Source organism: Scyliorhinus torazame, chromosome 17 (assembly GCF_047496885.1).
Source record: "Scyliorhinus torazame isolate Kashiwa2021f chromosome 17, sScyTor2.1, whole genome shotgun sequence".
NCBI lineage: Eukaryota > Metazoa > Chordata > Chondrichthyes > Carcharhiniformes > Scyliorhinidae > Scyliorhinus > Scyliorhinus torazame.
In genome coordinates this window covers 11,812,158-11,827,459 of record NC_092723.1, presented here as the reverse complement: position 1 = coordinate 11,827,459, position 15,302 = coordinate 11,812,158, and the positions used below count along the sequence as shown (strand labels likewise).

Below are 15,302 nucleotides of genomic sequence, written 5' to 3'. Positions count from 1 at the left end.
TGGCTTCTACACAATCCCACGACTCACCAGGCGATGAGACGGGACCATTCAAGGTCACACCCCCACCCCCTCCGCCGCAATCCCACGACACTCCGTGGCACATGTCCGGGGACGACACCGACGTCTCGTCACACCTGTCACCGGCACCCTCCACCACCCAGAGACACTCACCTCAGTTGGAAGAGTCTCCTGGGACATTATCTGCTGAGCACCACACACATACAGCGATGCATCAGGTGGCGGTGGGAATCCCCAAGGGGACGGACGGTCGGAGGACAGCCCAACCCCAGGGACCAGCTGCCGTCCAGAAGGGTTGAGTACTTCTGGACAGGGAGGTCCCATCAATGCTGGAGATGCAGACTCAGAGCCGGGGACTACAGGAGGGGGTGCAAGCGAGCATCCAGCACCTGCAGGTGCAGTTGGAGGAGTACAACCGCCTGCAGGAGGCGGTGCCGACCACGCTTGCTACCCAGGCCAACACCGCAAGGGTGACATCCATGTGGAGGACATGGGTGCAAAGGTATAAAACATGTGTCAGGAATCCAAGGCATGGGGCATCTTGTGCGGGCAACGGCTGAGGCACAGGTCAGGGCGGCCATGTGCCAGGGCCACATATCATTGCTGTGGTGCTCCAGAGCATGGCCCTACACAACAGGCTATGGCTGCGGGGGTCAGAAGCATTGGCCTGTTGCTGGCTGACCAGAGCCAGACATAAAGGAACCTGGCACGGTCCCTGAGTGAAATGGCCCAGTCCCAGAGGGACGTGGCGCAGTCCCAGTGCTCCATGGCCGTGGGTATTGAGACCCTGGTCGATATGAGTGCAGACCTCCAGGACTGGCAGTGCCAGGTGATGGCAGAGCTGCCGGAGCTAGCTGTGGCCACACCCCCATCCCAAAGTGCTGCGCGGGGGCACCATCGGACCATCCTGAGGGTGGAGGAGGTGATGGGGTATTGCGCCAGAGTGCCAGGGAGAATGTGGCAAGTGCCACGGTGCATACGTCCGCTGTTCCTGTTCAGACTGTGCTCTGCATCCCCCTCCCCCCGCGTCTCCCCCTGCAGATGAGCAGTTCTTTGGATGGGTGTACTGAGTGATGCCATCACATGGAGGGTCACTGGCGAAGCTGAGCCACGCACGCCCTGTTCATGGGTTGCCAGGAATCTGGGGGTTCCTAGTGGGGTGGCTTGAAGGGGGGCAGGGCCCCCATATAGTTATTGGTGCTCTGCACATTGACGGGTCATGGTGGGCAGTCAGTAAATTGCGCAGCCAGTTGGCCACAGCAATGGTGGTGCGTGCCCAGCCAACCCGGACTTGGGGGGCATTCCGGGACGTCGGGCCATCTCCTGGTCACACCCCCCGCTACTCCCACCGCCCTCAGCCAGCGGCACTACTATCAGCCCAGGGTTGGGCCTCGAGATACATGCCTTACCCCCTCTCTCACCCTCAGCAGCCACGCGCCCGGTTCCTGTTTTTAAATACCACAAGTGAACCGCAATGGTGTCACGTCCGCCAGACGAAGGTAGAGCATCGCGGAAGGCCAGAGACTCCGGCGGATCCTCATGACACACTCCATGTTCATTTGCCTCTGATGTGAAAGGGGCGCTGGTTAAGCCCTCACTATCTCACTTCAATCAGGTTTAAAGGAGGAGAGGACAATGCAGGACCTGGCAGACTTCAGCCAGTTCTTTTGTGCCGTCTCCAGCTTTATGAAAACGTAACATCCAACCTCGCGCGTGTAGATCATCGTGAAGGGCAATAGCAACAAAACGCTCATTTTACTCAGCACTCAGCTTCAGCTCACCAGCAGGGAAATACTCCCCGCACAGCGGGGTGCCAGTTTGGAAGGCTGCCCTAATCATTTCCATCGCCCTTTATGCTCCCCCCCCCCACCCCCGTTTTCAATCCCCCCTCAACCCTCCAACCTTGGGGTGCCCCCGGGAACCCTCTCACTCCCCCCCCCCCCCCACCCTATCCATCCGTGAAGAACAGAAGGGGAAAATCCCAGCCAATGCCTTTCATGAGTTCCATTGCCAGGACTGCACAGAGAAACCCAGGCAGACACGGGAGCGAACGTGCAACCACCACCAGCCCCCCCCCCCCCCCCCCCCCCACCCCCGGTTGCTGCTGTTTCGACCTCCACCTAACGTTCCGCGAGAAAGTCTAGGAACGGTTGCCACCGCCTGGAGAACCCCGGCACAGACCCTCGCAAGGCAAACTTTATCCTCTCCAACTTAATGAACCCTGCCACGTCATTGATCCAGGCTTCCACGCTCGGGAGCGTTGCATCTCTCCACATTAGTAGGATCCTCCGCCGGACTCCCAGGGACGCAAAGGTCAGAACTCCGGCCTCTTTCGGCTCGTCCGATACCCCAGATAGTGCTATCCCCCAGCTCGGCTTGACCCGGGTGTTCACAACTTTGGACATAGCCCTCGCAAAGCCCCTCCAGAACCCCTCCAGCGCCGGGCTCGTCCAGAACATATGAGCGTGATTCGCTGGGCTCCCCGAACATCTCACACATCTGTCCTCCACCCCAAAACACCTACTCATCCTCGCCCCTGTCATATGCGCCCTATGTACTACTTTGAACTGTATTAGACGGAGCCTGGTGCATGAGGAGGAGGAATTCACCCTGCCCAGGGCATCAGCCCGCAGACGCTCATCCAGCTCCTCCCCGAGCTCCTCCTCCCACTTGCCCTTCAACTCCTCCACCGAGGCCTCCTCCGCTTCCTGCAGCTCCTGATAAATCGCCGAGACCTTGTCTTCTCCAACCCATTCACCCGAAATCACCCTGTCCTGAATCCTTCGTGCTGGAAGTAGTGGAAATTCCCTCACCTGCCATCTCACAAACGCCCTCACTTGCATATATCTAAAAGCGTTTCCGGGAGGCAACCCAAATTTCTCCTCCAGCGCCCCCAGGCTAGCAAAAGCCCCATCTATGATCAGGTTCCCCCATCCTTTTAATTCCTGCCCGATGCCAACTGAGGAACCCCCCATCCATCCTGCCCGGCACAAACCTATGATTATCCCGTATCGGGGACCAAATTGAGGCCCCCACCTCACCCCTATGTCGCCCATACTGCTCCCAGATCTTCAATGTCACCGCCACCACCGGGCTCGTGGTGTACCGCGTCAGCAGTAGCGGCAACGGTGCCGTCACCAGCGCCCCTAAGCTAGTACCCACACAAGACGCCACCTCTAGCCTCTTCCACGCCGCCCCCTCTCCCTCCATTACCCATTTACGGATTATCGCCACATTAGCTGCCCAATAATAACCACATAGATTTTGCAGCACCAGCCTGCCCCTGTCCCGACTGCGCTCCAGAAACATCCTCGTCACCCTCGGGGTCTTGCTCGCCCATACAAACCCCATAATACTCCTGCTTACCCGCTTGAAAAAAGCCTTCGGGAATAGGATGGGCAGGCACTGGAACACGAACAAGAACCTTGGGAGGACCGTCATCTTGACCGACTGCACCCTACCCGCCAGGGAAAGTGACAACACATCCCATCTCCTAAAGTCTTCCTCCACCTGGTCCACCAACCCTGTCAAATTAAGCTTATGCAGAGGCCCCCAGCTCCTAGCTACCTGGATACCCAGGTATCTAAAGCTCCTCTCCGTCCTCTTCAACGGCAGCTCCTCCCCTTTCCTGGCCCCCCCGCATGCGTTACAAAGAGCTCACTCTTCCCCATGTTGAGCTTGTAGCCTGAAAGGTCCCCAAACTCCCTAAGGATCCGCATGACCTCCACCATCCCCTCCACTGGATCTGCAAAATATAACAACAGGTCATCAGCATACAACGAGACCCGGTGTTCCTCCCCTCCACGGACCAACCCCCTCCAGTTCCTAGACTCCCTTAATGCCATGGCCAGCGGCTCAATTGCCAGCGCAATAGCGCAATCTCCCTCGCCACCTCCCTCTTACGTAGCTGATGCGCCAGCATCCGACTCGCCTTCTCCCCATACTCATATACTGCCCTCTGCATTTTCCTCCACTGAGCCTCTGCCTTCCTTGTGGTCAATATATCAGATTCCGTTTGGAGGTTCCGTCGCTCCCTCAGCAGCCCCTCTTCGGGGGCCTCTGCATTGCTCCTGTCCACCCTTACTATCTACCCCACCAACCTCTCCCTCTCCATCCTCGCTCTCTTCTCCCTGTGAGCCCTAATTGAAATTAGCTCTCCCCTAACCACCGCCTTCAGAGTCTCCCATGCCACACCCACCTGCACCTCCCCACTATCATTGGCCTCTATGTATCTCTGAATGCACCCCTGGACCCGCCCACAAGCCTCCTCATCCGCCAACAGTTCCACATCCAGGCGCCACAGCGGGCGCTGGTCCCTCTTCTCCCCCAACTCCAACTCCACCCAGTGCGGGGCGTAGTCCAAAATCGCTATAGCTGAATATTCCGTTCCCTCCACTCTTGGGATCAGTGCCCTACTCATCACAAAGACGTCTATCCGTGAATAGGCCTTATGTACATGGGAGAAAAAAGAGAACTCTCTGGCCACCGGCCTGGCAAACCTCCACGGATCCACTCCCCCCATCTGGTCCATAAAACCCCTTAGCACCTTGGCCACAGCTGGCCTCTTACCCGTCTTTGACCTGGATCGGTCCAATGCTGGGTTCAGTACCGTATTGAAGTCCCCCCCCATTATCAAGCTCCCCGCTTCCAGATCCGGGATCCGACCCAGCATGCGCTTCATAAACCCTGCATCGTCCCAATTCGAGGTATATACGTTCACCAGTACCACCCGGGTCCCCTGCAACCTACCACTCACCATCACGTATCGACCCCCATTATCCGCCACGATATTCAGCGCCTCGAACGACACCCACTTTCCCACCAGTATTGCAACCCCTCTGTTCTTCGCATCCAGCCCTGAATGAATGACCTGCCCTACCCATCCCTTTCTCAGCCTGACCTGATCTGCCACCTTCAAGTGCGTCTCCAGAAGCATAACAACGTCTGCCTTCAGTCCCTTTAAGTACGTGAACACCCACGCCCTCTTGACCGGCCCATTTAGGCCCCTCACATTCCATGTTATCAGCCGGATCAGGGGGCTACTCGCCCCCCCCCCCCTGCTGACTAGCCATCCCCTTTCTTAGGCCAGCCACGTGCCCGCGCCCCCCCCGCACACTCCAGTCCCCCAGGCGGCGAACCCCTGCCCCGACTTTCCCTTTTACCTCCAGCTCCCCTTCGGTCAGTACAGCAGCAACCCAGTCCCCGCCCCCTCCCCCCCAGCTAGACCACCATCTAGCCCCCTTGCTCCCCCCATTGCACTCCCGTAAGTCAGCTGACTCCTGACCCCGGCCGCTCTCGCCTTTGCCAACGAGCCCCCGTGTGGAATCCCCATCCCATCCCCCCCCTTCACGCCGATGTGAGCACCCCTCCAGCACCGCCCCTCCTCTCAGGCTCTGCCCCCCCCCTTGTAAAAGCAGTACCGATGCCCACAAACCCACAAAACCCACATATCACATCCACCCACCCCTTCCCACTCCCCAGCTTTCACACACACAAAAACAAAAAAATAAACCCAACCCCACATCAAACCCTTAGTTCCAGTCCAACTTCTCGTTTTGTATAAAGGTCCACGCCTCATCCGGCGAATCAAAATAATGGTGGTGGTTTTGAAAAGTGACCCACAATCGCGCTGGCTGCAACAGCCCGAACTTCACCCCCTTTCGGTGGAGCACCACCTTGGCCCGGTTGAACCCAGCCCTCCTCTTAGCCAGCTCTGCACTCCAGTCTTGATAAATACGGATCTCCGTATTCTCCCACCTGCTGCTCCGTTCCTTCTTCGCCCATCTCAGGACGCACTCCCTGTCCATGAAGCGGTGAAACCTCACCACTACAGCCCTCAGCGGCTCATTGGCTTTAGGCCTCCTTGCCAGGACTCTGTGAGCCCCATCCAGCTCCAAGGGCCGTGGGAAGGCTCCCGCGCCCATTAACGTGTTCAGCATCGTGGCTACATATGCCCCAACGTCGGACCCCTCCACCCCTTCAGGGAGACCCAGAATCCGGAGATTCTTCCTCCTCGACCTATTCTCCAGGTCCTCGAACTTTTCCTGCCACTTCTTGTGAAGTGCTTCGGGCGCCTCTACTTTCACCGCCAGGCCCAGAATCTCGTCCTCGTTTTCAGAGGCTTTCTGCTGCACCTCTCGAATCGCCGCCCCTTGGGCCTTCTGGGTCTCCACCAGCTTTTCTATCGACGCCTCATTGGGGCCAGCATTTCTGCTCTCAGCTCCGCACCCGCTCTCCTCTCTGCTCCCAAACCACTTTTTTAATCGCTCCACTCCTGGTCCACTCCATGCAGTACTGGGGCAACCTCACTGCTGCCTTCCCACACTGGGAGTCGTCGTCCAAGTGCCGCTGGGGCTCCTCAAAAGGGCCCAAAAGTCCGTTCTTGGCGGGAGCTGCCGAACGAGCGACCTACCCCGGCATAGCCGCAACCGGAAGTCGTGAGGCAGCTGTGTTAACCACTGATAAGAGGAGGGAAGACATTTGCCATGAAACTGCAGCAGAAACCAAGTAAACTCATTAACCTCTCTAATTAGCTCAATCCTGGCCGACAAAAATCCCCCTCATGGTCAGAAAGTGGGGAAACTAGTTTCCACAGCCCACGAGGAATTTTATTCTGAGAGGTAAATTGGTGAGGGACAGCGATTTGGGGAGAATGGTGATTGGAAAGTTATTTTGCTGCTCGTGAAAGTTACCTCCCTCAGCTGCTGCATTTATGTTGTCAAAGTGATTGATTAGAATCGACTCTTTTCCTTTACGAAACGTGTGAGGAAGCATTTGGAACTGTTAAAATGTGTAAGAAGAGATTAAGAGCATTGTACCTGAATGCAGAGTATTAGAATTTACCATTCAGATGCCTAAAGTGAAACGGATCCCTCCACCTTTACTTGGTCTCCGGAATGTAAGTGTCCCACAACCCAGGCCTTTAGTCTGGTTGGGGAACATGGATACAGGCTCTGCAGGTGGCGCCAGGTCTCTTTCACGTTCTGAAAGAGGAACTGATAAATTTGGCTGCAATTTGAAGCAGGAAATTACAAATCCAAAGTCGAAAGCCACCAGAGTGAATACATCAGAGCTCTGAGCTGGGAGTCACCCACCCGGAACACTCCGAACAATGGAATTAATTGCTCTTTTCATTCTAATGCCGGTATCAAGTACGTTCCTTTTTTTTTTAAACGTTGATCTTTAATGTTCATAATAAGCATTTTTTGCAATCTGAGCTGATGCGAGCCAGAAACATTGCTGACTCAGGCACCGGTAGTTTTGTTGTTGTGAGCTGCAGGTGGTGTTACAAGTTGTTGGTTTTGTTATGAAAGCCACAAATCAGCTCCTCCAGCATCTTCAATCAGCCTTCGCTCCTTTCCGTGCTTCCTGTCGTGTTAATCACCCTGGGGCAACACGGACTGCAACTGGATGCAGTTGTATTTGAAAGTAGACTCCAAACTTTGATGTTGGTTCAATACGCTTTATTGACCTTGTTAAGCAGTGCACACAGTTTGCTATGGGTTTGACAATCTACTAATCTAAGCGTGCTTACTATAACTAACTAGACCAGACTAGTTCTGAGCCAGGCGTAGAAGGTGCTAACTGATATATACACCCTGACTGTCACTACAGTCGTCACCAGTGGAAAGAGGCAGAGTGCTGATGCCTCGTGTGTTTTATAGTGGGAGACCACCTTCTAGTGTTCTGCCTGGTGATTGGTTGTGTTCTGTCCTGTGTGTTGATTGGCTGTACTGGGTGTCTGTCACTGCCTGTCTGTATCTCATTATGTGCATGAGTGCATATCATGACACTTCCCCTCTGCATTCTCACTCCATCTGCCTCGTCGCAGCTCTGTCTTCCCTGAAACACCAGCTCTTCATCAATCACAGGAAACTAACTGCGTGTTCTCTTTTCAGTTTCCGGCACCTTGACCTCAGTAAAAGCTCCCAAGCAGCTCCACCTGGTGTTCCCGCAGCAGATTGCATTGAAGAATAGGGAACCTAGAAGACATTTGTGTCTTAAAAGGCAAACTGTGGAATATTATTCTTCAGTATAGAAGTACATTTGGAGAACCAAACTCACAATCGGTTGTTTCATTTCAGCCAAGATCAACAGCGTGAGAATAGACATTGAGTGTTTCTTTCAGTTTAAATGAATCTGCATTGTGACACGTGTCTTTAACAGGGATTATTTCATCATATTTCTCAGCACCAGCTCGGAGCTGACAATTCTCCCCCTGTACCTGTTCATGTTGTCCGACACCATTTCCCATCTGCTTTTTAGTGAAGAAATTAGCACAGGTCACCACCTTAACCAATTCACTCATGATGATTTACAAACTAACGGAGCCACAGAGAACCCGCCTTAACCCTCCTGTCCCCCTACTGCATGGTTATCTTGTCGAATCAAATCATAGAATTTCTGCAGTGCAGAAGGAAGCCATTCAGCCCATTGAGTCTGCACTGACCCTCTGAAAGAGCGGCCTACCAAGGCTCACTCCCCCACCCCTATCCCCATGGTACTCTGTGTTATATGTACACCCAGAAAAAAGCAGTAATGGAGGTCAGAACCCTGGATATGTTCCAGGCTTTGATATCGATACATGTGCACCTACAGCATGTTTTATGTCCATGGAAGAAAATACAAGGTCTTCCAAGTGTTAATTTTCTTCCACACTCGCTTCGGCTTGCTCCATAACATCACCCAACCTGCACATCTTTGGACACTAGACTGTGGGAGGAAACCGGAGCACCCGGAGGAAACCCACACCGACACAGGGAGAAATTTCAAACTCCACACAAAAAGTCACCAAAGGCCAGGATTGAACCCGAGTCCATGGCACTGTCAGGCAGCAGTGCTAAGCACTGTGCCACCCTGCTGCCTCTCAGACCTTGATCATTTATTTTGATTAGATTTAAAACCCTAGTTTCAGATTGAACTACATCACTTTCAAACTTAGTGTAAAATATCCCCATATTATGGTCACTCTTTCCTAAATACTATTATTAATTAGCCTATTTTCATCGCACAATACTAGACCTAAATTAGCAAGTTCCTCAGTGCACTAATCTCGACATCCATCTCCCATCCATTCCATGAATTCACCTTCCACAACATTAATACTAATTAGGTTCACCTAACCTAGAAGTACATTGATAAACAAATAATAAATCACCTTTATTGTCACCAGGTGGCTTACATTAACAATGACGTTACTGTGAAAAGCCCCTAGTCACCACATCCCGGCACCTGTTCGGGTACACAGAGGGAGAATTCAGAATTCTCAGCTGATACGGGAATTGAACCCGCGCTGCTGGCCTTGTTCTGCATCACAAACCAGCAGTCTAGCCCACTGAGCGAAACCAGCTCCCGCAGCTCCCAAGAACATTGTATTATTTTTGTTCGACACATCTCTAATTTCCTGATGTATATTGTGGTTTACTTTACCAATACTATTTGGTGGCCTATAGACTATACCCACCAACATCTTCTGCCTGTTGCTGTTTCTTAGTTCCACCCAAACTAATTTGCTGGGCGCAATTTAATGGAAAAAAACAGAGTCCCACTTTGGGCGCATTTACCACGGTGTTTCTGACGCTTGGTAGCGCAGAGAACGATCCCACTATTACAGGGGACTTTTTCCAGCCTCGGAGAGGAATGGCCCACTTGGACTCATTTCCCGCTCAGCTTGCCACTGCAGGAAGAGATCTGGGCGCTATTTTTAAATGGTGCCCAACACTCAACCACCCATTGCAGTCTCTGCGCCCCACCCAATGCCCCAACTTACCAATCAGGGGTACCTCGAGCCACCCCGTAATCCACCTCATTAGGGCAGAGCACCCACTGTCCCAATCCCTAGCACATGGGTGCCTTGACACTGCCAGCCTGAGATCCTGGCAATGCCCACACCCACCTGTCAGTGTTACTTGGGCACCCTGGCAGGGCCAGGCTGGTAGTGACAGTGTGACACTGCCAGAATTCCATGGTGGAAGTGCCAAGGTGCCGGCGTGGCATCAGGAGTGCCACCGTGCCCAGAGCCTGACAACCCCAGCCCTTCGATCGCCACGGAGACTCCCCAAATGCCATTACACCTGGAACACATGTGTGGAAACCAGCGCCATGGCGGGGTCTCCGAGGTGGGGGATTCGATTCTGAGCCTTGCGTAACTTCTCACTAACTACTCACTTGAATATGCAAATCTGGATCCCGCCCATTGAGGGCAAGATCCAGAAGGCCACGTTAGATCTCGCGAGGTGTAACGAGCGTCGCAAATCTCGCAAGAGGCCTCTTGGGAGCAGCATCAGCCTCCTTAAATGGCCTTCTTCGATCGCGCAAAGGCCTTTGACTCTGTCAACCATGAGGGTTTGTGGAACATCCTCTTCAAATTCAGATGCCCACAAAAATGAATTACCATTCTCTGCCTGCTTCACGATGACATGCAAGCCGTGATCCTCACCAACGGAACCACCACAGACCCAACACACGTGCAAACTGGGGTAAAACAGGGCTGCATCATCGCACCAACGCTCTTCCCCATCTTCCTCACAGCAACACTCCACCCCATCAGCCTGAATCTCCTCGCTGGAGTGGAGCTAACCTACCGGACAAGCGGGAAACTGTTCAACCTCCGACGCCTCCAGGCCAGAACCAAGACCACCCCAACCTCTGTCATTGAGCTGCAGTACACAGAGGATGCCTGTGTACATGCACATTCAGAAGCCGAGTTGCAAACGAACGTCGACACATTCACCGAGGCACATGAGAGAAAGGGCCTCAGGCTAAACAACAAGAAAACAAACCAACCAACTCCTGCCACACAACCAGCAAGATCCGCAGTGAGCCCTTGGACAATGTGGACCATTTTTCATACCTCGGGAGCCTCCTCTCGGTGCGAGCAGTCATTGTCGTTGAAATCCAGCATTGATATCAATGCGTCACTGCAGTATTCGGGCGTCTGAAGAACAGAGTGTTCAAAGAACGAGACCTCAAACCCAGCACCAAGCTCATGGTCTAGAGAGCAGCCGTGGTCTCCGCCCTCCTGGATACATCAGAAACAGGGACAATGTACAGCAGACACCTCAAATCCCTGGAGAGATATCACCAACGTCGCCTCCGCAAAATCCTGCAAATCCACCGGCAGGATAGGCGTACCAACCTGAGTGCCCTCTCCCAGGATATATCCCCAATATCGAGGCACTGGTCTGGCTCGACCAGCTGCAATGGGTGGGCCACATTGTCCGTATGCCCGATTCCCAAGACAAGTGCTCTAATCTGAGCTCCCCAATGGCACGAGATCTCCAGGAGGGCAGAGGAAACACCACAAGGACACTCTGAAAGTTTCCATAAATAAGTGCAACATCCCATGAACAGGTGGGAATTGCTTGCCTGAGAACAAACAAACTGGAATAAAACATCCGCGAGGGAGCCAATCACCTCGAGCGGCGCAGGGTGGAGCACGCAGATGCCAAGTGTAAACAGTGGAAAGAGAGTGAGAATCCAGAAGGACCCAACAACCCACCTCATCAAACACCAGCTGCCAGATCTCTGGCAGGTTCTGTGGGTCCAGGATCGGACTATTCAACCACCGCAGGAACCACCTCCCCAGTCATCCTCAACCCTGAGAAACTGCCCGAGAAGATGAAGTCCCTTGGTGCCAATGTCAGTCTGTCATTCCACACTATGCCCTTTAATCTTGTCTAAACAATCTGCAAGAATATGGGGCGGGATTCTCCGCTCACCGGTGGGGCAGGCCGTACCGGCGCGATGGAGTGGAGTGCACCACTCCGGCGTTGGGTCGCTCCGAAGACGCGGAATCCTCCACATCTTCGGGGGCTAGGCTGGCGCTGGGAGGGTTGGCGCCATGCCAACTGGCGCCGAAGGGCCTCTGCCAGCCGGCGCGAGTTGGCAGATGTGCGGGAGCACCAGCGTGTGCTGGCATGATCCCAGCGCCTGTGCAGGGGGGTTCTTCATCGCGCCGGCCATGGCGAGCCGTTACAACAGCTGGCGCGGAGGCAAAGAGTGCCCCCACGGCACAGGCCCGCCCACGGATCGGTGGGCCCTGATCGCGGGCCAGGCCACCGTGGGTTGCACCCCCCGGGGCCAGATCCCCCTGTGCCCCCCCCAAGGACTCTGCAAGGTGCCCTCAGAGCCAGGTCCCACCGGTACGGACCAGGTTTGATTTCCGTCGGGGGATCGGAGAATCCCACCCTTCATATTTGTTGCTCAACTGGAATGGCTGAAGGTCCTGCACTCCCACCTTCTTAATCCCCTTAACCGACTTGACTCACATGTCACACCCTTCAGTCCCTGACCAGTGAACAAATCAGAGGATGCTAATCAAGAGAGTGTGGACTGCCTTCTGGAAAAATGTTTCCAGGTAACGTTCCTGCTCCCTGATGCATTCCAATGTCCGCAGCTCGACCTCCAGCTTAGTAACGTTGAGCCCAATCTCCTCGGGTCGCAGACACTCACTACAGGCGTGGTTGCCATGGATTGCAGTGGTAGCCAGGAGCCCCCACATGCTGTCATCGTGACAAAAACTGCCATCTTTGTATCAATTACATTTATTTTGCTTAATTAATTTGTGGTTCCGCTCTTCACAAAACTCACTCTTGCACACACCCAAGCATTCGTGTACTCCAGCACTCGTGCATTCGCGCACGCACCCGTGTACTCAAGCACTCAAGCATCCGTGCTTGTCTAGGCCACACGTTTAAACATAAATCTCATCCCCAGACTACTTTTGAATTGTTATTGCAGGTCCGACAGTTCACCCCACCCTCCATGATTGAGATTGAAGTTAAATCAAAAGACCCTCTGACCAATCGGCCCACCCAGCAACTGTAAAATTAGACGGGCCACGTAAAACTTGCTTTCAATTGATCCCTTATTGGGCTAAAGTGCCAGCTTGATTGTGGGTGGGCACATCTCTGACCCTCACGCGCACCAGCCAACTGAAATAATTCGCAAGTGCACAATGACGTCAGGATGCGCCGGGGCAATGTAATATTCTGACCTGTGTACAAGCAGTGATTTGAGTGGCTGTTGGTGAAATGAGGCACAGCACAAGGAATTTGATATTAAAAATGTGACTTGATCTGTAATTGCAAAGGAGATTGCCCTAACAATGAAACAGGCGTGTTTACTTGGTTGTTGTTTTTATTGATTCTGATGAAGCTATTAGTAACCTTTCATCATTAATATCCCAACAGGCTTATGTCAATTAACTGGACCCAAGAAGGTTTCTGGGGAATTAGGAGGATCAGTCACTGTGAACTGTTGGTATGATCTGAAATACAAGGACAATGTTAAACAATGGTGTAAAGGTCCTTATTACATTACATGTTCAGTTGTGATTCCTACTGGATACCCAGAAAATGGAAGAGTATCTCTGACTGACAACAAAACACAAGGAATATTTTCAGTGACCATGGATAAACTAATGGAGAGTGATGTAGGACGATACTGGTGTGTGATACAAACAGGAGTATTTAAATATAATGAAAAGGTTTCTGTTGACATAGAATTTTCAGAAGGTAAGATACTAACGGATTTCCATTTAATTTATTCTGTCAAAATTTTAACATTTGAAATGAGAAATACCACCTGTCCAACCAGAGGACTGTGGTGAACCACTGTATTAGGGGATGTGGTGAACCACTGTAATAGGAGATGTCAGGTAGGACCTGCACTACAGGTTCGCCGGTAGCTCCTGCCGGCTGGCTCCGCCCACGGAGAACTGTATAAATATGCATGACCTCCAGTGCCCTGCCAGCTGCGTCAGTTTCTGCTCAGCAGGGGTATAGCCTCCAGCAGGACGACCAGCCACAACCCCCCGGGGAAACGGGCAAGTAGAACGGGAGAATGGGACGGTTTGGAGGGCCGTCCAGCTGGCCCTACGGTCCAGGAACCTCCCAGCCTCTCGCTGGCAGGAGGTCCTCCCAGACGCTCTACACTCCATCCGGTCACTATTGTGCACCGCCACTAATAACCAACCCCATGAACCTTCCCCAGGAGGTCCACATCCGGGGTGTCGCTCCCGACTTGGCTCAGAGCTCCAGGACCGCTCCTTCTCCGTAGACACGTCCGACTCCACAAGGCGGACGGACCCCTTGGTGGACAGGGTTCACCTGCTCCACGCCAACCCTCAATATGCCTACATTGAGTTCCCCGACGGCTGCGAAGGTACTGTGTCACTCAGGCCGGCCCGCCGCGGCCAGTGTGGGTCCCGCCATGCCGTTCCGACGCCGGGCTGGCGATTCTCCGGCGACCAGAGAATCGGTGCCAAACGCGCCGGGGCGGTCGTTGCAGTTCTGGTCGGGGCCGTTGAAAGCGCCCACCCCCCCCGGCGATTCTCAGCGCTCGACAGGCCGAGTGCCCATTCTGGCTGCGGGGGCCGTCCTGGCGGGGGGTTGGGGGCGCCGACTCCGGTGGGGGGGGCCTTCACGGTGGTCAGGCCCGCGATCAGGGGCAATTGATCGGCGGGCGGGCTCATTCCAAGGGAACCTATGTTCCTCTGTGCCTGGCCCCTGTAGGGCTCCGCGATATTGCCCAGGGGCCGCCGGAGATGGCCGTGGCGCCGGATCAGCGCACAGCACTCCGGCACCGTTCGAGCCCCCTCGGAAGGGGTGAATGCCTGGGTCTGGAGGCCCATTGATGCCGGCGTTGCTCGCGCCGGTTTTGACGCCGGCGTCAACACTTGGCCGGGATTTCGGAGAATCCCGCCCAGCGTGTGAAAGGCCAAACAGCAGAGAAACTAACATCAGACAGTAAACTGTGACAGGTGTAGATGTGCGGGGAGGGGAAGGGGGGAGCAAAGGGGAGTAAAGGTAAGGAAAGGTGGCTAAGATGGGGGGAAGTAAATATATATAAAGAAAGACAAGAAAGAAAGAAATGGTAAAAGACAGTTAAAATGAAATGGGATGAAAACAAATGGGTCGAGGTGGGGTAGAGCTAATCATCTGACGTTGTTGAATTCGATGTTGGGACCGGAAGGCCGAACCGGAAGATGAGATGTTGTTCCTCCAGTTTGCGTTGATCTTCACTGGAACATTGCAGCAGGCCAAGGACAGACATGTGGGCCTGGGAGCAGGGTCTTGTGTTAAAATGGCAAGCAACAGAAAGGTCAGGGTCCTGAATGAGCACAGGCCGATACTCTGGGGTCCTGGATTCAAACCCCAGCATGGCAGATGGTGAAATTTGAATTCAATCAAAATTGGTCATTAATAGGCTAATGATGATCATGAAGCCATTGTCAATTGTTGTTTTACAGGGGTCGAGTTCTCGTTAGAAACCAGCTGATC

General features: G+C 53.7%; 1 protein-coding gene across 1 annotated transcript in view; it reads left to right on the top strand.

The window, feature by feature from the left end:
* LOC140394557 (polymeric immunoglobulin receptor-like) overlaps nt 1–15,302 on the top strand; it is a 49,513-nt gene that overhangs the window by 23,558 nt on the left and 10,653 nt on the right. Inside the window, exons 5-6 of the mRNA XM_072481916.1 lie at nt 8,052–8,116; nt 13,212–13,535. Of these exons, the coding sequence (XP_072338017.1) occupies nt 8,052–8,116; nt 13,212–13,535 (389 nt within the window). The remainder of the gene's footprint in view (nt 1–8,051; nt 8,117–13,211; nt 13,536–15,302) is intronic.